This window comes from Abramis brama, assembly GCF_963993115.1.
Source record: "Abramis brama genome assembly, chromosome: 3".
Taxonomy (NCBI): Eukaryota; Metazoa; Chordata; class Actinopteri; order Cypriniformes; family Leuciscidae; genus Abramis; species Abramis brama.
Genome location: NC_139965.1, coordinates 6340460 through 6368354, shown reverse-complemented (window position 1 = coordinate 6368354; position 27895 = coordinate 6340460). Strand labels below are relative to the sequence as shown.

Below are 27895 nucleotides of genomic sequence, written 5' to 3'. Positions count from 1 at the left end.
ATTATAGGGCGATAGAAGATCCGTTATAGACTGGAGCTAAGCCGTTTAGGGCTTTATAAGTCAGTAGCAATACCTTGTAATTAATACAGAACTTTATAGGTAACCAATGCAGATGATGATAAAATCGGTGTTATATGATCATATTTTCTTGATCTAGTAAGAACTCTAGCAGCTGCATTTTGGACTAACTGTAGCTTGTTTTTTGAGGATGCAGGACAACCAGCTAATAAAGCATTACAGTAATCTAGTCTCGAGGTCATGAATGCATGAACTAACTTTTCTGCATCAGAAACTGATAATGCAGCTTAGCAATGTTTCTAAGGTGGAAAAAGGCTGTTTTGTAACATACGAAATATGATTTTCAAAAGACAGGTTGCAATCGAGTATAACACCCAGGTCTTTTACTGTAGAGGATAAAGAAACAGGACGTCCAACAATGTTAAAGTTGTATTCTGAGAGGTTTTGTGGGCGGTTTTTTGAACCGATAAGTATTACCTCTGTCTTGTCCGGATTTAATAAAAGAAAATTACGCGTCATCCAATCTTTTATATCTTTAACACACTCTGTCAATTTTGATAATTTAGCGTTTTCATCCGGCCGTGATGAAATATATATATATATATGAGTGTCATCAGCATAACAATGGAAACTAATTCCATGTTTCCTTATAACATTTCCAAGTGGCATCATATATATTGAGAATAATAGAGGGCCTAACACAGATCCCTGCGGCACTCTATAGTTTACTGGAGTTATGATTGATTTTTCTCCATTCAAATAGACAAAATGGTAGCGTCAGATAAGTATTATCTAAACCAGCTTAATGCTTGTCCTTGAACACCAGTACAATTTTGTAGTCGATCTAAGAATATTGTGTGATCTATAGTATCGAACGCAGCACTTAGATCAAGTAAAACTAGTATTGAGATACAGCCTTGGTCAGAAGCTAAGAGTAAATCATTTGTGATTTTAACGAGCGCAGTTTCAGTGCTATGATGCGGCCTGAATCCTGACTGAAACTTTTCATAGATATCATTTTCTTGCAAGAAAGAGCCCAGTTGAGCGGACACAACTTTTTCTAGTATTTTAGACATAAATGGAAGATTTGAAATGGGTCTATAATTTGCTAGATTATTATGATCTAATTGTGGTTTCTTAATGAGAGGTTTTATAACTGCCAGTTTAAATGTTCTTGGAACATGACCTACAGATAAAGATGAGTTAATAATATTGAGGAGATGCTCTTCCACTACAGGTAACACTTCTTTCAGTAGTTTAGTCGGTATAGGATCTAATAAACATGTTGTTGTTTTAGATGAAGTGATAAGTTTATTTAACTCTTTTTGTTCTATAGTTGAAAAGCACTGTAATTGTTCTTGCGGGGTGATAATTGAGGCTGAATTATAAGGCACGATTGAGGATTGAACGTTTACAATTGTGGTTTTGATGTTTTCTATTTTCTCAGTGAAGAAGTTAATGAAATCATTACTACTAAACTGTAACGGGATATTTTGTTCAGGTGACGTCTGTTTATTTGTTAGTCTAGCCACAGTGTTAAATAAAAACCTAGGATTGTTTTGGTTATTTTCTATTAGTTTGCGGAGGTGCCCAGCCCTGGCCGCTTTTAGGGCCTTTTTATAACATGACATACTGTCTTTTTCACGCGATTCTAAAGACCTCTAAATTAGTTTGTTTCCATTTACGCTCTAAATTACGGGTTTCTCTCTTTAGAACATGCGTAGTATTATTGTACCATGGTGCTTTAATTTTCTCTCTGACCTTTTTTAATTTAATGGGTGCAACAACGTCCAATGTTATGTTATGCCAGCAGCCATATCACCCTGTAGCCCAAGACTGGTTGCCCACTGAAGCTAAGCAGGGCTGAGCCTGGTTAGTACCTGGATGGGAGACCTCCTGAGAAAAACCAGGTTGCTGCTGGAAGAGGTGTTAGTGAGGCCAGCAGGGGGTGCTCACCCTGTGGTCTGTGTGGGTCCTAACGCCCCAGTGTAGTGATGGGGACACTATACTGTCAAAGAGCACCGTCCTTCGGATAAGACGTTAAACCGAGGTCCTGACTCTCTGTGGTCATTAAAAATCCCATGGCATTTCTCGTAAAGAGTAGGGGTATAACCCCGGTGTCCTGGCCACATTCCACTATTGGCCCTTACCAATCATGACCTCCTAATAATCCCCTTACATTGAATTAGCTCTATCACTCTTTCTCCTCTCTCCACCTATATCTGGTGTGTGGTGAGCGCACTGGCGCCGTTGTACTGTGGCTGCCGTCGCATCATCCAAGTGGATGCTGCACACTGGTGGTGATTGAGGAGAGATCCCCTGATATGATTGTAAAGAGCTTTGGGTGTACAGTAGTACATATGAAAGCGCTATATAAATGCCCGATTCTATTCTATTCTATTCTATTCTATTCTATGTTCTAGAGAGAATGGTGCTCATAGTGCTAGTTAGTTCTTCTAGTTCATCTGTTTGTTTGGGTTCAGGCAGCAGCTGAGACAGATTAGATAAGCAATTTGAGAAATTCTCTATGGTGGATGGAAGGATTGTTCTGCCTGGTCGATAACGAGGCACAGCATGACATATTACCGCAGTACGTAATATGCAAGTTACCAAGTAATGGTCAGTGACATCATCACTTTGTGGAATGATATCTATAGCGGTTGGATCGGTTCCATATGATATAATTAAATCGAGTGTATGATTAAGACGATGAGTTGGTCCGGTGACGTTTTGCTTGACCCCAAAGGAATTTAATAAATCTATAAACGCAGCCCCTAACGCATCATTTGAATTATCTACGTGTATGTTAAAATCTCCAACAATGAATGCTTTATCTACATTGACCAATAGATCTGAGAGAAAATCTGCAAACTCTTTTAGGAAATCAGCGTAAGGCCCAGGCGGTCTATATACGGTAGCCAAGGCTAGAGATAATATGGATTTTTTTCTAACATCTAAGAGCGTAACATTTAGTACAAGTACTTCGAATGAAATAAACTTATAACCCGTTTTCTGAGTAACATTGAGAATATCTCTATAGATTGTTGCAACACCGCCGCCACGACCAATCAGACAGGGCTCGTGCTTATAGGAGTATCCAGATGGAGTAGACTCATTTAGACTGAAATAATCATTTGGTTTAAGCCAGGTTTCAGTAAGGCAAAGTACATCAAAGCTATTATCTGTGACTATTTCATTTACTATAACAGCTTTAACAAAATACGACTCGGGGTAAATGTGAATTAGCTCAAGAATATGGGGAATTTTGGAATATTAATAATTATGACTCATGGTCATAATTCATAAGTCGCATGTACATTTATTTTATCAATTATCGAGATTACCTTGTTCTGTAACTGGTCTGATCAACATTCAATTCGTTCAGCGAATAAATGTAAGATCATTACAGTTAAGAAGGGGTATTCACAAACTCCAAGAGAGTTTTATGTTCTGGCCACGAACATCAAACTTTCTGAGCTTATTAATTAAAACTACTCAATGTAGTCTATATCGAGCTTTGTAGCTTATAATTGGATCTTTTTAAGTTTCATTGACTTATAAGGTGGATTTTCAAACACAGAGACAGTGAAAAGTATTTATGAATTTCAATAAATGTAAAACTAGAGATTATATGAGCTACGAATATAAACGTACGTGAAAATGCAAACAATAAACAAACAAACATATAACCAAACAATAACATAAGTGATCAGAATGAAATGAAATGAAAGAAAGAAAGAAATAAAGAAAGAGAAAGGAAGAGCTAGTAATTATTACATACAGAAACCTAAGTTCACGAGACACCTGGAAACAGCTTTAAGAGATGGTTAAAAGTTTACTTGTGAGATTTTGTCTCCGTTCACGTGATGCTGAGGCAGGAAGCGAGGGTGGTGTCCTGTTTCTGCTGGGTCTTCCGGTGTCGCGAGAAGTTTAAAAAGGCTCACTGAATGTAACGTTTACCGGGAAATGAGATTCATCTCCCGGGATGGGAGAGGTTTAAAGTCTTTGTTGCAAGGGACGCAGCTACGACTCGAACATGTGCTCGCTTGATAGAGAAGACCAGGGCCTCCTCCAGATGTTCGCTGCGTCGGGGGAGGAGAGGAGGAAGGGCAGAGCGATCGATGAGAGTAGAGAGCAAGAAGAGAGTTAAGAGAGCGAGATGAGGGGGTTTCTTCCTTTTATCAGACATCTGTTTACACCCTCCTTTTGGGACACAGCGAATCAGATTGTCTTTTCTGAAGCGGGAAAAACTCTCTTTGTGTAAAGGAAACGCGCCTCCTTTGACCATATGTCTTATTGAGGGAAATAATTCATATTTCCTCTTAAGATTGTACACGCCGACCACAACATTTTACTGTGATCTCCTATGTGCGACGGGTTGAATTAAAACAGGACGATCAGACAGATATCAAGAATGACAGGGTAGGATACAAGGATGACAGGGTAGGAGAACATAAGGTTATTTTCATAGGCATCATTACACACGAATAACGTTGGATTAAACACACAATAAAATTGTCAGTGTTTCCGTTATGGCAAGTGACGAAACATGGGAATACATATCAAACATTTAGTAATGTCCTATGTGGGTAAGTCAATGGGAACTCTGTGTGTGTGTGTGTGTGTGTGTGTGTGTGGTGCATTTGGGACGTGACTGCTTGGAATGTCTGTTTTCCTGGGTCGTAAAGTTTTATGGTCTGAGGTAGGGTTACAAAATCATGATTCTATTTGAGACCCTAAATTGGGGGAAACATTCTTCCGATAGACACTTAGAATTCAAACCTGCAAATTAGAAACCACACATGCATAATGGGATTGTACATATATTTGAACTAAATATTGCTTATCCTTGGTGTGTGTGTGTGTGTGTGTGTGTGTATGTATGTGTGGAATGTCTCGAGGCTGTGAGGTTGGGGGAAACCCAGGCAAATTGGTCCTCGTGGGGCAATTATTAACCAGCCAGGACAAAGACGATGTGTTTTGCCATCACATGATCTACTTAATGCGAAAAGCAGATGTCATTGTTGCTACACAGCCTTAGGTGTGAGCGATCTAATGTTTAGAAGACCTAGCTTTAAAATTTGTTTTTGTTTACTAATAGCAACATTTTCTGTTTTAATAACAATTAGATTTTTCCTAGATCCTGCAGTAGAATTATTATTTGATCTCACTAAACGAGGAATAGACACAGCAATGTTCTACACTAGTATTTATATCATTTAAATTGCTGCAGGAGAGACTATGATTTGGACTTTTGGTTACTAGTCATTTAATGGTATTTAACATTTTGGAGATGTTATCCGACAGAAGATCCACTCCGGAATCTGCTTGGGTGTAAGCCATCGGCACGGGACGCTCCCAAAACAGATTCCAATTATTTACAAAGAGCAGTTTCTGCTCATTGCACCATGACATTAACCATTCATTTAGCGCGAATAGTCTACTAAACTTTTCTTGTCCTAGTCGGTACGTGGGAAGCGGTCCTGACACTATGATCGTTGTTTCAGGCGATGTGCTGCGTACCGTATCGATCAGATTCCTGAAGTCTTTCTTCAGAACCTCTGTCTGGTGCAGCCTGATGTCGTTCACTCCCGCGTGCAGGACCACAGTTCCGACGCGCTCGTCATCGTTCAGAATCTCGGGGACGCGACCAGCAATTTCAGAAACACGAAAAACACCTTACTTTTACCTAACGTAGCGAGTACGTGCCGAATGATGGAATCACCGATGATCAAAGCATCGCATACGGTTTCGCGAAGAGGGGAGAAGCGGTTTTGTGTGGATAACTCGAAAACCGGGAGGGTCGGAGAGAGTTTTGGTCTGGGCATGACTCGCGTCTTCCGCTGCGGAACCATCCAGGCTTCGTGGTGGCGTGTTGGAGCCGGAGTGAACGAGACCATGGCTGATCGCAACCTCGGCACTCGGGACCGATGCTGAGTAACGCACGGAGTAGACGAGGTCGGAGTCAGCAGGTTAGTAACGTTAATCACTGATTAGTGTGCATCGGCGCGTGATGTTTCAAGAGCTAAACGCCGGTCTATCAGCTCGGCTCGTCTCACTAAAAGGTCGTGGATCTGTTTCTCAACAGCTTCCAGCTCAGACTGCAACGCGTGCAGCTCAAATGTATCTTCACCTGCACCAAGAGGTAGACTACTTACATCTGATATATTCACCATGTTTGTTTGTAAGTGAGTGTGGAGAAGACGCGTTCAGCTGTGATCCACGGACGTAACCTATAAGAGTATCCGGCATTGGATCACTAATAGGCTTGAGACGCGTCTGCTCAACAGTCCGCGTTGTAACTATGAGGTTTGAGCAGCAGGGCTTCTCAGTGAGGAAAAGTAGAAAATGTTCGTTGTAAGTGAGTTTAAAGGGAAAAATCAAGAATTATAAATCAAATCGATAGAGCTCCAAAGACAACAACGCGTTCAGACGCGACACATGCACATTCGAATTGTTCCCTCTTGGAGTATTGTATAGTCTTTAAAACAAGAGCAGATTCCAAATCCTTCTTGAATTACAACTATGTGATAAAGAGGGGTGACAGGGAAGGGGTAATGTGTAGTTCATCTCTTTTCTTATGCACTTCTGTATCAGCCACATCTGAGCCAATAAGAGGACTGAAGCAATTACTTTAGTACTTTAAATGCTCATTTATTTGACTGGGACTCTTACTGGTACAAACACACACTGAACCCTGAGACAGAGAAGACAGAAACAAACTACAGCCTGAAGATTGATTCAGTGTCTGATGGAGGCCAGTACTGGTGTAGAGCTGGAAGAGGGAAACCAGTCTATTACACACAATACAGTGATGCACTGTGGGTAAATGTCACAGGTGAGAGAGACTGTAGAGTGTGATGCAACAAATACAGATCAGAGACAATATCTACACAACTTCTGAAACTATAAATGCAATAATCTGTGTTTGTACAGTGAGTCCTAAAGCTGTGCTGACGGTACGACCTGATGAACGAGTGTTTAGAGGAGAAACAGTCACTCTCAGATGTGATATAAAGTGGGGAGGAGACACTGAGTGGACATACAGATGGGAAATAGAGGGAACCAACAACCAATATAAAAACACTGTCAGCCGAACCTCAACACAAGAGTTGAACATCAGCAGTGTTGATCTCTCTCACCGCGGTAAATACACCTGTACAGGACAGACACACACTCAAAGCTCTCAGCGCAGTGATGCTGTTACACTGACTGTCTCAGGTGAGTGTGTGTTTGTTGTGATCAGCTTCTCCATCAGTTTCTCTACGGCTCTGTAACTCGTGATGTTTTGTTCAGCTGAAGCTCAGGCATCAGTGCGAGTGTCTCCACAGCCGTGGCTGACTGAAGGAGAATCAGTGACTCTGACCTGTGAGGTTTCAGGCTCCTCTAAAGGCTGGACGTTCAGCTGGTTCAGAGATCATGATCATCTGTCAGACAGCAGCAGAGGAGCTGGAGGATCTTACACTCTCAGTCCTGCTGCTCTACAGCACACAGGAGTTTATACGTGCAGAGCAGAGAGAGGACGACCAGCCTATTACACACACAACAGCAGCTCACACACACTGTGGATCACTGGTGAGGGTTTCTGCTTGTGCTCATCCGGATCTGTGTTTCACTGCAGTCTCTGTGCTGTCAGTTTTGATGGAGATTTTCCTCTTTTCAGGAGTTTCTGCTTCAGTGTCTCTGGTCATCAATCCCAGCAGAAGTCAACACTTCTCATCGGACTCTCTCTCTCTGAGCTGTGAGGATCAGAGTAACTCTGCTGGATGGACAGTGAGAAGATACACAGACAAAGACACACACACTTGTGCAAATCAAACAGGATCTGGATGTGTAATGGACTCTCTCAGCACATCTGACACTGGAGTGTACTGGTGTGAGTCTGAATCTGGAGAGAAACGGCGTCCTCGAAACATCACTGTACATGGTGAGTCCAATCACTCTTACAACTATAAAACACAATACATAACAATCTGCTCAAGATTAAACAATAATATAATTGAGAATTCAGTCTTATGATTATGCATAAACTTACTGAATATCAGAAAACTGCACAGAAAATATAAAGATTTAAACTCTATTTTAAACTATTTTTTGGAAATATGTTTGATACCAAGGCTGCATTTATTTTACCAAAAATGCATGAAAACCTTCATTTTCCAGCATTATTACATATGAAATGTGAAAAAAATTATATGTGAATATATTGTAAAGTGTAATTTATTCAAAGCCGAATGTTCAGCATCATTACTCCAGTCTTCAGTGTCATATGATCCTTCAGAAATCATTCTAATATGACGATTTACTTCTCAAGCATTTAAACATTTATGATTATTATCAATGTTGGAAAAAAAATGTGGAAAACGTGATGCTTTTTTTTCTTATTTGATGAATAGAAAGTTTGAAGAACAGCATTTATTTGAAATATAAATCTTTTGTAACATAAATGTCTTTTTTGATCAATGCGTCACATTTGATCATGAATCCTTGCTGAATAAAAGTTTCTCAGATTAAAGGTAGTGAACATGTTGCCCCTCCAGATCTTATTAATAATTGAAGTATGGCTCTGATTAACACAGCCTGTATCGTCACTACATCTGTTGATGTGTTTCTTGTGTTTGTAGACGGTGAGGTGATTCTGGAGAGTTCTGTTGATCCTGTGATTGAGGGAGAGACTCTGACTCTACACTGTTTACATCGATCTACAAACTCCCCGATCCTCAGCGCTGATTTCTATAAAGACGGATCACTGATCCAGAATCAGACGACAGGAGAGATGAGCATCACTACTGTCTCAAAGTCACATGAGGGTTTCTACTACTGTAAAACAGAGAGAGGACAGTCTCTCCACAGCTGGATCTCAGTCAGAGGTTATTTTATTCATGAGCATCTGATGAGATACGCACTATTCATATATATGAGTCTCTGTCTCTTATTTCTGCTGGAGACAATCAGGTGTTGACAAATACAAAGTTCTGTCATGAAACTCTAGATGGCGCTGGCTGACCGGTCTTTAACTCAGTCTGCAATCACATCATTCTCTAGGGCACAGCTGATTGGTTCCTTTCAGCAGCCAATGAGCTTAAGGCGAGACACTACAGGTGAATAGGGTAAAATTTTAAAATAATAGATATCACCATGAAACTTGTTGATTACTTACACAAGTATATAAAAAAAGTATTACAAGTTTTAGAAGTTTGCATGTTTAATTATGCAAATTAGGCATGATCTATTATGCAAATTAGGCATTATTATTATTATTTTTTCATTCTGTTTACACACAAGATGAAAAAACAAAGGGGGATTTCAGGATATATGCTTTCATTACCTAGGAAATCAAAATATACGGTACATAGCCTTAAAAAATCGATTTTCACCATATTTTTATTTTTTTTATAAAAATGTCACATAAATCTGGCCAGGAATGATGTATTAACAAATCCCTCTGAAAATATCTTCAGAATACTGCTAAGTGTATAACTGGAAAGTTTGGTGTATATAGATGCTACATAGGCTGAGATGTTTCTACTGGAGAATGACAAATAACTCATTTTGAGAAAACGGCAGTTAAAGAGTTAATAGCTCTAAATGTTGTTAGCTTTAAATCCCCCTTTGGACATTCACGATTGGTTACTGATAGAAAGGAAATGCCCATATTTGGGTTACATAGTGTCGTGCGGGAGACTCAGAGCTTTACAAGGATACCAGTCATGACAGACTTCAGTAAACAGACGGAGCTCGGCGTGTCGAGTTGGAATGCTAAATTCCTGGTAAATTCGGGAGAAACTTACTGCCGCGAGTAAACAAAATGTGATAAAATAGACATCTTAATGTATATTGTCAATGTTTTCTTTAAAGCAGCTTGAAAGAACACATATTGAAGGAGTAAACTAGCCCAAAATCTCAAAACTGAGCACTGCATGAAAAATCTGTTTTTGCCTGCCGTGTCTCGCCTTCAGAAACCCTCCACCTTCCCCAGCTCCACCTGTGTAGATCTGCTACGGCTAATTCATGTGTTTTGTACAGCATGTCTTACTTGCTCACAGCAGCGTAGCAGATCTATTCCTTCAAGACCGAACATATCAACACTGTCATATCCATTACCATGCCAAACACTCAGAGAGTTCATGACAGAAGTGTGTTTGTTTCACATAACTAAGTTGAACTATCAAATCACATGCAGAATATGCTGAAATAGTGAAAACAACACCTTATAAAAACCATCACACAATTCAATGAAATCAAGAGACTGTTAGAGACTTTTCTGTTAAAATCTGACTTTTCATAAATTAAGTTTTTCATTTGAAAACAGGAATGAATCTGATTGAGCTCATATATGTTCAGTGTCAAACATACAGTTTTGGTCTGAAGAGGAAAACAATTGTACGTTCCTCTTAAACATTAAAATGAATAACTTATATTAATATTCTATGATGTCATCATTTACTCCCCCTCATATGAGTCCAAACATGTGTGACTTTCTTTATTCTGTGGAACATAAGAAGGTGTTTGGGAGTTGTTGTTGTTGTTTTTTTCATACAATGAAATTAAAAGTTCCTTCAAAATATCTTTTATTTTCCACACAAGAAAGAAATTCAAACAGGTTTGAACAACATGAAGGTCAGTAAATTTGGCAGAATATATATTTGTGAATGAACTCTTCCTTTAACACAGAGCTGTAAGAGGGGAATGGTGGTGGAATAATATGAGATGGGAGGAAAAATATTTCAAAGCTTTTATATTCACTCACAAACTTTGGGTTCCTCGAGAAACTTTCTGAAAGCCCTTCAGAGCTCTGTAATGTTGCTCAATAATGTTCTTGTGTTTCTGTTTTTCAGTGTCACGTTCAGGTCAGATTTCTGTCCTCAAAATCCTCAGTTCTCTTCTGGCCGCTTCTCCGTATCTGCTAGCGACAGTCGTGCTGCTTTACAAATGTTACAGAGCGAGAGGTAAAACTGTCTGATCTCTCTCTCTCTCTCTCTCCCTCTCTCTCTCTCTCTCTCTCTCTCTCTCTCAAAGCAATGATTTATGTGTATTTCAGTCTCATCTGCTGAAGACCAGAGTCAGTACGCCGTAACAGAGGAAGAAACTTCAATCTGACATTAAAGAGTTAATTCTGTCCACATGTTTGAATGTTCTGTCAGCATTTAACATGGTTTGAAAATATTGTAGTTCGTTCTTCTTTATATAAGCTTTATATTTGTCATAACCTTGTGTTGTTAGTCTGTTAGTGAAAGTTTGACAATGATACTGTTGCTTGTTCTAGTTTGCTTGTTTGAGTAATTACATAAAATAGTTTTATTCTGTATCAAATGTTCTGTATAAATGAATAACTGTTGAAATTAAGTGTTTATTAGAGGGTTATTTCTTGGTTTTTCACATATGTAAACTATCATTAATTCAAAAACAATGTCTTAAAGTTTCAGTCATATTTAAGTAATAAATCTTTATATGTTTAGTGTCTGTAATTAAATCATTTGAAAGCATTTAATCATTCAAATTCTTTGCTGACAGTTTCCCTTTAAAGACACTCGGGGACAAAGAAAATAAATGTATTTGACAGCAGTTTATAACTCACTCAATAAATATTTCATGTTTTTTTCATGTTCATGTTTATTCATGTTTATTTAACTCAAGGTTTCCATTATACGAGAGTAGATGTTGAAACTTCATGCTGATTTGCACTCGACTCTTGCCAAGATAAGCACCAACTAAGACGTAGCTTTACAGTAACCTATGCGTCCATTCATTTACGCTTCCTTCCATATGGTGATGTGAATATCCTTCTGTCTGGTGTTAATGGCTGAAGTATATTTTTCCTGGTGCGTCAGCACACACACCGGCTGCGATGCCGGCTCCGGGGATCAGCCACAGTGCGTTCTCCCCAGCGGATCAGCAGGACAACCGTCTGGATTGAGCTGAGTAGGGTATTAGCAGCATTAGCAGTGTCTCGCCCCAGGACACAGGTCATTTATTACCTGTTAATTTGGTGAATATGTATGTGATTGTGTTTTCCCTGTTGACCAACAGCCTGCTGGGAAATGTAGATTTTGCCTGTTCCTCCCTGTCCTCTCGCAGGAGCCTAATTGATGCCACCTGTTTCTCATCAGTTCCTTGTGTGGAGAAGAGCTTGCATTTAAACAGAGGGAACTGGCTGTTCATCAGAGAAAGCTTGGCCTGTCCACATTCCCAGACTTTTCTAAAACACTGTGTGCTTTGAGCCTTAATGCTTCTTTAAAGATAATTAATTTCAAACCTGAACCAAACATGTCATTAGTCTTCAGTCTGCCACAAGAAAAAAACAACAACAATAATATCATTAATGAACTCAAATGTCGTTGTGAAAAAACAAAACAAAAAAAACAATGACTGTTGTAACAGTGCGTAAATCAGACCTTTCAGGCTATAGCCTAATGCTAATAATTTTGACATAACTTATGTAAAAATTATTATTACAACTAAATTGTCAGTCATTAACAAAATAATTGTGTAGATGCAGGACGACCTTCACGACCTTTGCTCAACCTTCACGGACAGTTTTTAATGTTTTATCAGACTACTCAAGATTTTGCTTTGGTATAATTTTAATTCCCGATTTTTCGATCCCCGATTAAACATAAACTTTATTGACTTTGACAGCCTAGACAGAAACATTCTGTGGAAGCTGCTCCGACATTATGGAATACCCAATAACTGGTCAACATCATTAAATTCATGTATGATGGATTCTCAGGTCAAGTCACCTCAAATGGTAAACTCTCGGACACCCTCCTTATAAAGACAGGAGTATGTCAAGGCTGCCTACTGTCTCCCCTCCTCTTCCTCATCGCCATCGACTGGACAATGAAAATGTCAGTGGATGGTCAAAGGACAGGACTACAGTGGAACCCTTTTGACCAACTGGAAGATCTCGATTTTGCTGCTGACCTGGCTCTGATCTCAGAAACACATACACACATTCAATGCAAGACCACCAGATCGCATGAACACAGTAAACAGATAGGCCTCAGGATAAACGTTGAGAAGACCAAGGTCATGAGACTCGACACCAAAACTCACCAACCTGTCATAATCGAGGAGCAATCCCTGAAAGATGTGGTCGAGTTTGTGTACCTGGGAAGCAACATCAGCACAGATGGAGGAGCTGATAAAGATGTCGAGCTGAAACACCAGCTCTCTAGAAACACCAAAATCAGACTCTTCTATACAAACCTAAAATCTGTCCTGCTATATGGCTGTTAAACCTGGACAACCACCAAATCAATCATTGATATATTACAAGTGTTCATTAACAATTATCTCAGATACATACTGAGGATTTGGTGGCCTAACAAGATATCAAATGTAGACCTGTGGAGACGCATGAACCAGGAGCAAATCCACATTGAAATCAAATCCAGAAAGTGGGGTTGGATTGGTCACGCACTTAGGAAGGATCCGAGGAACATAGCAAGACAAGATCTGGACTATAATCCCCAAGGCAAGAGGAAGCTAGGGAGACCTAAATCCAACTGGAGGCGGTCTACGCTTGATGAACTGACCAAGACGGGGACCTCCTGGCAAGAAGTAAAGTCCTTAGCACAGAGGAGAGTGAGGTGGAGATCCATGGTTGACGCACTATATTCCCAAGGGGGCCAAGAGGATTTCAGAAGAAAGAAGAATAGCACACATTTATAAAGGTTAATATTAGAGTGAGTGGCCATGTAAAGTTACTTGTTTCAAATGATAAGCCATATTTGAGGTCAATGAATGAGCATGTGGATGTCCTGTTCGACATACTGTAATTACCACAGAACCTGATGTGTCCCTCACAGACTAAGTGACTTTGCCACTTCTGTGGAGCTTTTGTTTTTCTGTGAATAAACAACTAAAACAATGTTGGTTGACTAAGCCTCTTCTGATCGACTAACCTTTAGTTGATTAGGGAGCATCCTTAGAAGTCACTGACAGACTGTGTAACACGCTACCCATAACCATTCAAACAGATAGGGCCTATCATACACTCGGTGCAATGCAGCGCCAGGTGCGACGCAAGTGTGTTTTGCTAGTTTCAGCACGATGCAGATTTCAATTTCACGTCATTTTAATGTCCAGCGCCACGTTGTTTAAACAGCAACTCCATTTGCGCCTATCTGTTCGCCCATAGGCTGCTGGTCTGAAAATGAGTGTGTTCAGGCGCATTGATGGAGCGATGCTATTTTGAGGAACTGAAATAGACTGAGCCATTGACCATTTTTGTTATTTAAAGGTCGCAGTAGTAATATGCACCTATAGGTGGGTCCACAACGTGTGTACACTCTGCATATTACACACACACGCACACACACTCTGCTTATCACACACACAGGGAGGTGCAGCAGCACATAAACTAGCCAAATATTACAAATAAAAGGATTACAATGTAAAAGATTAATATTGTGTACATTAAGATATGGTGGAATCCAGATTTTCCCGTAGATGGTCTCGCTTTAACCTTTAACCTCGCGCACGAGCAGATCCGTTTGCACTCTGGAGACGCGTTCAGTTTTTCCACTATCAAATTCTGTCATGTAAACGTGACGCCACGTGACTGTGACGTGTGTTTTGTGTTTATTCGAACACTCTAAAGCTCACAAATCAGTTTTTTAAACAGTAAACACTCTTTTCATGTAGTTGCGATATTATATTGTGTCATGTTTATCAAATGAAAACTGATTAAAAAATGTAGACTCCACTTCATTGATAGTAGCTTATGTTGAACTTTATTCTTGTTCAAACAGACGCTGTATGAAGCAGTACATAAAGTATTGAATGAAAATGTCTCTGAAACATCTGTGTATTATTTGGCAAATATTGCATTTATTTCACTTCAGCTGTGGTAAAGTATGCAAACACCACGTGAGCGGTCACTACAGGAACCAGAAAGTGTCCGACTTCACGTCTCCGTTTGCATCTCCTCCCCGCCTGCACGCGGCTACTCTGATCGGTTACATCCAACCACAGCCGATGTCTAACACACACTTAAGAGAAAAGGGAAAACACACTCATTACTCATTAAGAGAATAGGGACAACCCTTTTAGACATGCGCCGGGAGCGCTAACCATTTTTCCCGTCAATAAACTAGCAAAAGTGGATTCAGACACCTGTGCTAAGTACAATTGGTACAATTTTGACTATGCACTTGGATCATTACAATAGGGCCCATAATATTATCTAACCATGTTACAATTGTGAGGGGCTTGAGCTTTCTCTATAATAGGCCAATGGTTATGAATAACCTTCCTTTAGAGATTAGACTTGCCCCTTCCCTGTCCATTTTTTTTCCTTGGCTTTTCAACTGGTGTTTCTCTTATGTTTTTTAGTTGGATTTTTATTGTGGATTTCTGTTCATTACTTTCTCTTATAAGAGTTTATATTTAGACTTTAGTGTGTCCTTTTTGTACAGGAATTTGGTAATATAAATAAAAACTTGAGCTTGAACCTTGTCGACAAACATGCAGTTCTCCCAAGCAGCCATTTAGTATTGAACAATTGATCAAACTAATTGTCTTACATTGTTTTTACTTAATAAACATGCCACAGTTGTGTTCTGTTTAGTTTGTTTTCATTGGACTTGTCTGCCTGTCTTCATGTCACGTGTCACCATCATTATCAGTTCATCTGTATTACCTGGGTTTAGTTAATAATAATAATCATCATCATCATCATCATCTACATCACCTGTGTTCTGTTAATCAGTGTTCATCTGTGTTAGTAAGTTCCTTCAGTTTAGTCAGTCTTTGTCTGTTCTCCATTGTATATAGTGTGTTAACCTTCTATCCGTTCTGTACCAGTTTAAGATATATTATTGTAAGTAAACGTTTTGCATTGGGACTATTGACTCCTCCTCCTCCTCTTCTTCTGCCTGGACCGCACCATGACAGTAACACAACTACTGTACGTTTACATTTACATTCAGTCATTTAGCAGACACTTTTGTCCAAAGCAATTTACAACTTAGGACTAAATTAAGCAAGTCATCGTGATGAGGCAAAAACAATGCAAGAAGTGCTCAAAATACGAAGTTCAGGCATCGGTCAGAGTGGCATTTAAGTTGGTGCTCTAAAAACCACATGTGCCTTTTGGTGACCCATTTCAGAACAGGAAATAATAATTTGTTATATAATTTGTTTGTTTTGACAAAGTCTGTGAGCGATCTAGGAGCAAGGTGACACCTTTAGAATTGCGGATGTAACATAAGAAACAAAGGCTTATACTGTGCTAAGAACATCAGCATACCTCAGAAGATTGGAGGATAAACAGGGAGAGGGTGTGTGACATACTTTACAATTTTCTGATATTTCATACTTAAATATTTTGTTTTGTTCAAATTTATTTACTTTGAGGTAATGCATTTAGGACATAAAAATATAGGACATATTGGGCTTGTTAGGAATTACATTTCAGGGACGTGCAGATCTGTGCCTCCAGTGATGTACAAATATGTTATTTATTAAAATATTGTTTTATTTATTTTAATATAATTAAAAACATGACTATAACATCTCATATCCGAAAATAAAATGAAATGAAATAAAATAAAATAAAATGTGTTTGGTAACGCTTTTGATTACAGACCCCAAAGTACTGCGTAATTAAGAAGAATTTACAGCATAACAGTGTAACTTTAGTTAAAAAGTACGTGTAAGTACAAGGGAACAAGACAAGTTTTGTGCATAACAACAAGGAGAATAAACAAATTATTTATACTGTAAGTATTTTAGAACGAAGGGGTACTCAGGGTCACACGAGGCACGAGCACAGTGATTTTCTCTGGATTGTGCTGCAAGTATCAGAAGATTATTATGGAGGCAGCTGACGTTGATGGAGGAATTTACAGCTTTACTCACAAACTACAATTCCTGTTCATCAATAAGGTGCACCAGACCTGTTATAGCCTACAGCTAAATATACTCAAATTCATTGAATTAATTGAAAAGTGTTCTGCCAGGTAGTAATAAAGGATATTTTCTGTCGTAATGATGACAGTAGTGCACGTCAAGTCAAGTCATCTTCATTTATATAGCGCTTTTAACAACGTAGATTGTTTCAAAGCAGCTTCACAGAGATAAGCGTATAATTTAAGGTAACAGATATTGTTTTGGCTTTATAGCAGAGTTAAGTTATTTTCCATCTAAAGTTAGTTTTGATTGATTTGCTTCCGTCGCAATGATAATTTGTTATTAAATTAGGGGCCGCTAAGACGACACCATTCCCTCTACACAGACTTTAAACGCGAACCTGTGAGAAACGCTGATGGCGTTCACATGCGCATTTAGAATGGGTTCTATAGTTATGTGCGTTTGAATATACGCAGGTTTGGAATTCCCTACAAGCCAAGCCTAAACAAAGTACTTGTCTTTCCTTATAAATTTTGATAAAGAATTTTATTTTATTTTGTTGCTTTGGGGTAGGAACGCGAAACGAAATTTTCCCGACAACGCCTTATCTGTATAGTGGTAGTGGGATCCTCCATAGGGAGAGACTAGCTGGCACTTCAGCACTGCGTTGTCATCGGTCCAGGCGCAGGTCCTTCATCAGATCTGGATACGGCCTGGATCCGGCAGGCTGCAGGAAAACCTCGGGATAAACACAGACACTAAAATTAGCGTAGATGCCATTCTTCTCATGATGTAACGAGTACATCAGGATTTATGGGAAGTGTTCCTGGTTCTGGCTGACCTAATCTATGCAGCCTAACACTGAATTATAGAAGTCTATAATGTATTATGTGAATGCTAGGTGCTAGAGATGTGTCTTTAATCTGGCTTTGAACTGACAGAGTGTGTCTGCTTCCCGGACAATGGTAGGAAGACTGTTCCAGAGTTTTGGTGCTAAATAGGAAAAGGATCTACCGCCAGCAGTCGATTTTGATATTCTAGGTATTATCAACTGGCCGGAATTTTGAGATCGCAATAGACGTGAAGGACTATAATGCGTTAAGAGCTCGCTCAAGTACTGCGGAGCTAAACCATTCAGTGCTTTGTAAGTAATCAGCAATATTTTAAAATTTATGCGATGTTTAATAGGGAGCCAGTGCAGTTTTGACAGAACTGGGCTAATATGGTCATACTTCCTGGTTCTGGTAAGAACTCGAGCTGCTGCGTTTTGAACTAGCTGTAGTTTGTTTATTAAGCGTGCAGGCAACCACCCAGTAGAGCATTACAATAATCTAGCTTTGAGGTCATGAACGCATGAACTAATTGTTCCGCATTGGTCAATGAGAGCATATGGCGTAATTTAGATATATTTTTAAGATGGAAAAATGCAGTTTTACAGATACTAGACACGTGACTTTCAAATGAAAGATTGGTATCAAAGAGCACACCCAGGTTCCTAACCGACGAAGACTTAACAGAGCAGCCATCAAGTGTTAGACAGTATTCTAGGTTATTACGTGAGGACGTTTTTTGTCCAATAATTAGAAACTCTGTTTTTTCAGAATTTAGAAGTAGGAAATTACGAGTCATCCAATTTTTTATATCAGCTATGCATTCCGTTAATTTTGTGAATTGGTAAGTTTCGTTAGGTTTTGAAGAAATATACAGCTGAGTATCGTTGGCATAACAGTGAAAGTTAATTCCATGTTTCCTAATGATATCTCCTAATGGTAGCATGTACAGAGTGAACAGCAGCGGCCCTAGTACTGAGCCTTGTGGTACGCCATACTGAACTTGTGATCGATGAGACATCTCATCATTTACTGCTACAAACTGATAACGGTCAGATAAGTATGATTTAAACCATGCTAGTGCATTTCCCGTAATGCCAACATAATGTTCTAATCTATTTAAAAGAACGTTGTGGTCAATGGTGTCAAATGCAGCACTAAGATCGAGTAACACTAATAGCGAGATACAACCACGATCGGATGATAAGAGCTAATCATTTGTGACTCTAACGAGAGCTGTCTCGGTACTATGGTACGGTCTAAATCCGGACTGGAAATCCTCGCAGATATCATTTCTTTCCAGAAAGGAACACAGCTGTGAAGATACTGCCTTTTCTAATATCTTTGACATAAAAGGTAGATTCGAGATCGGCCTGTAATTGACTAATTCTGAAGGATCAAGTTGCGTTTTTTTAACAAGCGGTTTAATCATACGAATAGCAGCTGTTCTGTGCTCTGGCGTGGTTAGCGATCACACTACATGCGTAGCACGTCTGAACCGTGAACCGTGTTCACCTCTTCCACACGGGCAAGGCTGTACATTTTTCTTATAGTTTTTTTTTCAGTCTAGTTTGATTTACAGACGATCTGACCAACACCGATTCCTGCCATTTTTGTTCATCAAACTAACCAGACCGTAGAGTTGGTAGATTAACATCAGTGGACTTGAACTTGAAAAATGGTGTGAATTGATGTCTTTCTGCAGCTGAAACAACACACCTTAATGTTCATTCATTTTTATGTCATGCTAAAACTAGAAGAGATGATCAGTTCATGTGCTGCTTGAGTATTTATTTTTCAAATTTCTTAAAACTGAAAGTATGAGACTTTTGTTTCATACCTAAAGTAACCTGTTCTGTCTTGTCTGTCAGCGCGTTGTCAGTTTCCTCTTTGCTCCTTCTATGTATTTTTGACATGATATGTACTGTAAAAGCATGGCTTGTTGGACAAAGTAACGATAACTAAGAGGGGCGTCTCTTGTCGAAAGGGCAATTGATAAAAGTTCATATCTGTGTTTTGCATTACATGAGCGATTCTATCTACACAGCTTTGTTCTAAATGTATTATTTAATAAATGATATTTCGGAACAACTAACCCCACTTCTACACTGTAAAATCCAAAAGTGATTTTAACTTTAACACTTTTTAGTTAACTTTATTTAATATGTTTTCTTAATTGTAAAAATCCAGTAATCTGTACTATTCACATAATATGCCTTGTTTACTCAGAAAACCCAAGTTCAGATTAATCGATTGGTTTAAGTGCCATTTTGTCAAGCAAAAAAAATAATAGACTTTTCACTCACTTCCTCCACTTCTGCAGTGATCTTTCTCTAGTCGCATTCACTCATTTCCAAAGTCATCTTGAATGTTCAATTGTCAATACAACTGAAACATTTGAGAGAACATCACATAAACACTTTATACATGATGTTGATTTTGTAACACTTTAGAATACTATTACTTCGTTAATGAATAACTACACAAGAACAAATGAGTAACACACTATTAACATTCTAGTACTACTATTAACTTACAATAAAATCTGATTAACAAATAAGTAATAGTGTTCAGTTGAATGTGGTAGTTCACTATAATCAGTAACAGAAACAAAAGCTTCAGGAAGGGGAAAGGCCAAAATTATAAATCTAAATTTAAATCTTCTAAATTACCTATAGCAAAAAGAAAAGAAAATTCCCTGTCTTACTCATAAAAACAGGAGAAAGAGATAAATGACAAAGAAAATGACTTTCCAAAGAACTAAAATTTCACAACTTGGAACTGTCAGCAAAAAGGTATACCAGAGCACGTTCTTAGCAAAAATAAATAATAATTCAATACCTTCAATTCAATTAACAGTCAATATATAATATTTAGACTTACAATGGAAAGCAAAGAAAACCAACATTGGTAAATGATCTGGGGCAGAAGAGAAGAAGTCCACATGAGGAGGGAAAAACCTCCAGATCTCTCTGCTCGCTGTGTGGCTTTAAGATGCTTGTATTGCTGGTCTTCTTGCAGGAACCAATGAAAGGTGTGCCAGATGACCATCAGTAAATGAGGTGCAGGTGTCTACAGTCAGCACCTGAAGAGCATTGGCATGAGAGAAAACAGAGAAGCAGCAATGCACAAAAATACACAGCAATGACCTTAAACATCTGCACAAGAGAAAACCAATATATCCTTGGACGTAACAACAATCACAGGTAATATACAGTATAAAAGTATTACAAACAAGTAATGTTGCATTCCAAGTGCTCTGAAGCCATACAATGTCTTTACATAAAGAAAATGGTGAAACTTACGGTTTTAATAAATTAATAATATCACGTTTTGTGAATGCGCAAAGTTATGTCTCATTCAAAAGATACACCCAAACATGCTGATTGTTGATGCCTGTGTGTGTCTAAAGATTTGTTTTCCCCATATTGTATTTAAAAAAAAAAAAATCAATATTCATGAATGTGTGCTCTTAGGCAAGAAAGTACTGTTGGTGAATATAATTTATTAATAACAAATAACCACTTTTTGTCAGGTGTTAAATTTAGTGAATTGATCTATTATATGATGATGAAAACTATATCACCTGATCATCTTTGTTTCTGGCTTTCTTTGCAAATAAATATGTTTTATTAAACATTACAAAGTCCAAAAACTCAAATATAAAGCCACTAGTCAAACTGCACAACTAAATGAAACACTGATCACTATAGTGGTGACCAAACATTTCCATTAATTTGTTGTTAATTTGTCAATGCCATTAACATTGGTTTTTAGATTAAATTTCAACATTAATTGCAAGTGCAAAAGTGATGTTGATTAAACTCTGACACATTAACATTGATTTAACATTGTTTTGATGGCTGCTTGATATCTGGGCTGTGATCAGCTCCACAGTGGAAAATGAGAGTGTATTCGTACTGGCTGGGCCGGATCTGCACAGAATGGAACGGTTTATTAACAAGAACAGTTTAGCCTGGGTGTGGAAAAGTGTTTGAATCTGGGGAATTTAAGAGAAAGGTGTTTCATAACAAAGGATGAGTTTGCATAAATAACTAACAGCAACATACCATAGAGGATTAACAGAGGGTGTGTGACATACTTTAAACATATTTGGAATTATATATGTTCTAGTGTTATATATGTTATATATATATATATGTTCTTCACTGTATGGAGAAGAGCTTTCGGTTTGAATAATGGGATTCTTGTTTTACCTTTTGTTCATATTTCTGTTGCAGCCTACACCACCTATTTATACAACTCACACCATTATTATTTTTTATAACAACTTACAAAAACAGATAGCAGCTAGAAACAACACTAAATCTAAAAGTCAAGAGCGCAAACTAAAGCAAACATTGATCTCCGTTTTAAATAAATCCTTAGCATCTAAATCTCTGTTAATTCTCAATAAGAACTTCTGCTGAGATCTTGAAATAAAATAAATCTGGTCAGTAATTCTTGTTGTTTAATCCTCCTCTGCTGAGATCTCGAGAGATCTTTGAGTGTTTAATGTTCTGTTGGGATTTAAAGTGTTTCTGTTGTGTGAGTTTTGTGGGTCAGCATTGTGTTGAAGAGTAGAGCCTGTGCTTCAGTCCAGGAGAAGAACAAGAAACACTGATCATATGATGCATGTTGCTTTATTGTCTATTAACTACTTTGTTTTTTTGTTTTTTTAGTTAAGTATTTGCATACAAATTATTAGCAGTTTAATAATAAATACAGATACATTCACATTATATCATAGTCCTGACACTCTTTTGTATTTGTTTGTATTAGCATTTACAACTTTGAGTAAAACATTCTTGAAAAATTTAACACAATTATTTTCCTTGTGTTTTCAGTACATTTACATTTTACAGTGTCAAGTCAAGTCCTAATCAGTGTATTGTAATATATTATTTCATATATTTTTTCAGTGTATTTATACCGTTTGATATATTGACCATAAATATATAGACATATATTTCCGTTCTGTAAGGGTGATTTTGGTAGGTCTGTAGCGCTGATAATGTCTGTCATATAGTATTAAAAATATGTTTCGCCTTCATTTTTCTGAAGTTTAATACTTCAGTTCAGGTTTGATTCATTTTTCCATAAAACACAACATTTAAAGCATGCATACACACAGACACAAACACAAATAAGATCAAATCCATTGAAAAAGTTTCCTTAACCAAACCTGCCACCTGTATGTAATAAACAATGTTTTATAGTTGATTATTTATTCTTCAAGATAATGAGTTAATCCATTAACATGAAGTGCACAATTCTGACAGACTATGGCATATAGTCATGCCTGACATTTTATAACAGACTATTCAGATGACAGTATTGGACTGGGAGGGACTTCAGGCTTGTTAAATAAACCAGAATTTCAGTCAGAGCTGATTGTTCAGACAGACACTCCAGCACAAGGTCTTCAGTGAGTCCACACCTTCAGTCCAGCGAGCACAATGGATCCCAGGTGAGTTTAAATTATTGTTTTTTTGTTGTTGTTTTTTTCTACAGGAGGATGTACTTTTTCAAAATCAAATTTAAGATAATTAACTCTGGGGGCTTAAGCCCCTAATCTTTAGAATGTTTCATTAATCTTTCACTGAACAAATAACAGATTGCATGGCTTTTTAGTTCACCCCGTAGATCTGTTCTCAATGAAAAGCAACCAAACTCTGATCAATTATCTGAATATCATTTACTTGATGGTTTAAGTTGAACGTACCAAAATAATTGACAAAAAATCCAACAGTTAATTTTGTCTAAAATGCACAGTTATATTTAAAAAATATAATAATTATTAATTATAATAATAATAATAGTATTTGACAAAAGTATATTTGTGAAATTTCTATCAATTTATTTGAGAATGGAGAATTAAACTGATCTGTTTCAAAAACCACAAATATTACTTACTTGAAATCAATAGTATTGATCTATAACACACACTTAAGAAATGTAGTAAGTTTACATTAAAACAGTGCACCCCTCCCCCACTGTGAGACAACTCAACGGTTGAGTGAGTGCGGGCTGTTTGAACTCCCTCCAGTCTCCAGAACAGTTCTCTCTTCTCAGCGGCGCAGAATTGGTGCATTTCCTCTGTGAAATTCAGGTTTGTGTATGTTTTATTTTATCTATAAAATCATTACTGTGCTTTAAATCGTTTTTTTTTTTTTTTATGCAAAACAAAATACTGGAACGCAATGTGCTAAACGATTGTCTTTTCTCGTTATTGAAATGACTGATGCTTGCATAAAACACAACTTTATTCCTAAAGATAATGAATATAATTAATTTGGATGATAAAATGTCCTCAGAACTGTGCACTGTTTGTTTATGGGCAGGTTATGGAGTCAGTCGCGTCACAGCATCTTTCGCTATGAGTGAAACGCAGGACGGCGGTCTGAAGTTAGAAGTTCACCTGCAGAGCATGTTTGTTATATGAGTTTGAATGTAGGCAATGTTGTATACATGTTAAAACAGTATAAAATATGCTGTGCTGCAGTACTCAGACAATAAAGGCCAATGTCATGTATACCTTGGTTGTGTGGAGTATTAATACAAAGTTAATATTACTCATAAATAAAAACAAAAAACAGTGAATATTACTCATAAATAAGTATCTCCCCCATTATTTCTACAATTTTTTTTGTACCAAATGCAGTTACTCAGATCTAATTTTTTTTAACTTGCATTTACTCAGTTCAAGAAGGTGTATTTAATTGATTTCATTGCTTTAAAATGTAACCAACATTTTTAATTGTAAAAATGTTTCACCCAAATTTTTTTTATAAATCATTCATCAGTCAATAAAGCTATCACGTGTCAGTGTTTGTTTGTATGTTCATAGTCACATGTCTTCCTTCATTCTATTTTACCGCCACTCATTTGTTTATCAGTGTTTGTATTTAGTTCCTTTCAGTTCAGCCAGTCTTCGTCTGTTCTCAGTCCAATTCAGTGTGTGTGAATCTTCTGCCTGTCTGAATTATATTGTTAGTGAAAGTTTGTATTGGAACTTTTGACTGCTCTTCCTCTTCCTCTTCTTCTGCACCACACCGTGACAGAAGAACCGACCGCCCAAAATGGGCGATAGTGCCAGAATAATTGTCCTGGCTCAGGAGAGCCCTAACCTTTTTTCTTTTATAAGCACTTCATGTGTCTTGCTGCCACAAGCACCCTGGATGTCGAGACCCTAAGGACCCTGTTCTGGATTGGGGCAACTTTCCACCACCATAGCGTCCTCCCAGACACCAAAGGATTGGACTTGAAAGAGACCGTCAATAGGTGTCTGGAGAGCATAGTGCCCTGATCCAGAACACTGCCTGATCAGCCTGATCTTCACGTCAGCCGCCTCACCGCTGCCGCCTCACCGCTTGAGCCCTCAGCCAAGATGGCCGCCGCCTGAGCCCTCAGTCAAAATGGCCGCCGCCTCACCGTCTAAGCCAGGGGTGTCAAACTCAGTTCCTGGACGGCCACAACCCTGCAGAGTTTAGCTCCAACCCTAATTAAACACACCTGATCCAGCTAATCAAGGTCTTCATGATTATTAGAAACTTCCAGGCAGGTGTTTTTGGAGCTGGTTGGAGCTAAACTCTGCAGGACAGTGGCCCTCCAGAAACTGAGTTTGACACCCCTGGTCTAAGCCCTCATCCAAGATGGCCGCTGCCACACCAATACCTGTTCCCCATTCTGTTCCCAGACCCGTTCCTGCCCCAAGGACTGTCCATATTCCTAGACGTGTTCCTGTCCCTGTTCCAGAATCTCGTCCCGCCAAGACCGCCCGTCCAGAGTCGTCCTGCCGAGACAGCCCGTCCAGAGTCTCATCCCGCCGAGACCCCCTGTCCAGAGTCTCGTCCCGCCGAGACCGCCCGTCCAGAGTCTCGTCCCGCCGAGACAGCCCGTCCAGAGTCTCGTCCCGCCGAGACCGCCCGTCCAGAGTCTCGTCCCGCCGAGACCGCCCGTCCAGAGTCTCGTCCCGCCGAGACCGCCCGTCCAGAGTCTCGTCCCGCCGAGACCGCCCGTCCAGAGTCTCGTCCCGCCGAGACCGCCCGTCCAGAGTCTCGTCCCGCCGAGACCGCCCGTCCAGAGTCTCGTCCCGCCGAGATCGCCCGTCCAGAGTCTCGTCCCGCCGAGACCGCCCGTCCAGAGTCTCGTCCCGCCGAGACCCCCTGTCCAGAGTCTCGTCCCGCCGAGACCCCCTGTCCAGAGTCTCGTCCCGCCGAGACCGCCCGTCCAGAGTCTCGTCCCGCCGAGACCGCCCGTCCAGAGTCTCGTCCCGCCGAGACCGCCCGTCCAGAGTCTCATCCCGCCGAGACCGCCCGTCCAGAGTCTCATCCCGCCGAGACCGCCCGTCCAGAGTCTCATCCCACCGAGACCGCCCGTCCAGAGTCTCATCCCGCCGAGACCGCCCGTCCAGAGTCTCATCCCGCCGAGATCGCCGGTCCAGAGTCTCGTCCCGCCTAGACCGCCAGCTTTACCTTGGTCCTTTGTTACTCTGGCTCCACCACAGCCTTCTGTGCCCCCACCTGCACCTCAGTCGCCAGGGCCGGTGGCTTCACCGTGTCCTGCCGAATACTTGGTGTCACCTGGACTCATCGGCTCTCTGGATCCACCCTGGTTTTCTCTCCCACCTGCTCCGGCCCCATCTGTTGGCCCCCTGGAGTCATCAGCCCTGCCTCCTCCATGGCTCCTCCCTCTGTCGACTCCACCCTGGCCGCCCGCTCCGCCCTGGTTCCTCCTGCCTTCAGTCAGTTGGCCTATCTATGGCTCGAGGACGTGCCTACTGCGAGGGGGGAGTACTGTCACATATCAGTGTGTGTTTGTGTGTTCATAGTCACATGTCTTCCTTCATTCTATTTCCCCACCACTCATTTGTTTCCTTGACAACCTTTATCAGTTCCTCTGTCACCTGTGTTAGTTCATCATCTATGTCACCTGGGCTGCGTTCCCCGACAAAACATTGCACAGCGTTTTTTAAACAGAAACGGTGATGCGTTGAACACACTGTTCTGATGACGAAAGAGTTGCAACTATGGCAGCTGAGAAGGCCATTCTTTGTGTTTTTTGTGAAGAATTTTCGGAGCCTGATGAAGTCGGTATAAATATGTGTTTAATACTGCAAAATATGCCCGATGTTACAGTTACTGCACTTGCCGCCCAGAACAAAAGAGAACATCCCAATCGAGTGAAGGGATTGCTGAAACTGATGCACACATCTTACCTAATTCAGACTAAAACACATCTATTTAGCCTCACATACTGACTTTATTTGTAGCTGTTTTAATACCCTGTATTTTTTTTTCTCATTTTTAGGAAAAGCACTTAATTACCATTGTTTATTTCTATACCAAATGTCATACACTTGCAATGAAGCTAAAAATATAAACAACTACATCATTATGTTGATATCCTATATTTTTACAATAAAACTTACGACAAACATGTCTTCTAATAACCTCAGTGGTTGCGTATAGCAAGCTGCATCGAGCACATTTGTAAATTACTTTCTATGAACCCATTGCGCGAGTTAATACAGCGTGTTGCTGCTGATTGGACTGCAGTTCTGACAAACCCACCAAACAAGAGAAAACGTATCTCAAACCCTGTTGCACACCGGTCCAGGAAACATGACGTTCAACCCGGAAACCGTTGCAAAACGTTGCGCACCGTTTTGAACTTGAACGTGCCTGGATTCTGTTAATCGGTGTTTTTATTTAGTTTCTTTTAGTTCAGCCAATCAAATCAGTTCTCAGTCCTATTAAGTGTGTGTGAACCTTCTGCCTGTCTGTACCTGTTTGAATTATATTGTAAGTAAGTTTGTATTGGAACTTTTGACTCCTCTTCGACTCCTGCCTGCACTACATCGGGACAAACACATTTTTAAACAATTGCACTTAAAAGTATAATTAAAATGTTGCTGCAACTATGAAAATGCATGTTTTTCCATATTAATGAAAACTAACGTTAAGAGTAGGCCTATGCTAAACACTACTTAAATGTAAAATTTAACAACAATAACTTACAAAGACATCTTGTTTTCTGCACAACAAAATCCCCAGTTTTAAATTAACACCCCTCAGGCCTAGTCCACATGTACACTGGTATTTTTATAAACAGATTTTTTCCTTCTTCGTTTTTAAAAATAGATTGTGTCCACGTAAACGCAAAAACATGCCAAACCAACAGGT

The 27895-nt window shown here is 39.4% G+C and overlaps 2 protein-coding genes across 3 annotated transcripts in view; both read left to right on the top strand.

Moving 5' to 3' along the window:
• The window catches only part of LOC311079167 (Fc receptor-like protein 2), a 248771-nt gene that overhangs the window by 5523 nt on the left and 215353 nt on the right, over nucleotides 1-27895 (top strand). The window lies entirely within an intron of this gene.
• Nucleotides 7624-11590, top strand: LOC311079186 (low affinity immunoglobulin gamma Fc region receptor II-like). 2 transcript variants are annotated; one of them, XM_084108399.1, is made up of 4 exons: nucleotides 7624-7945; nucleotides 8643-8888; nucleotides 10874-10967; nucleotides 11060-11590. In XM_084108399.1, the coding sequence occupies exons 1-4, from the start codon at nucleotides 7660-7662 to the stop codon at nucleotides 11070-11072; spliced, it is 639 nt and encodes a 212-aa protein (XP_083964525.1). In that variant the 5' UTR covers nucleotides 7624-7659; the 3' UTR covers nucleotides 11073-11590. The 2 variants fall into 2 exon arrangements, with proteins under 2 accessions (XP_083964525.1, XP_083964524.1); XM_084108398.1 differs by having other exon boundaries at nucleotides 10857-10967.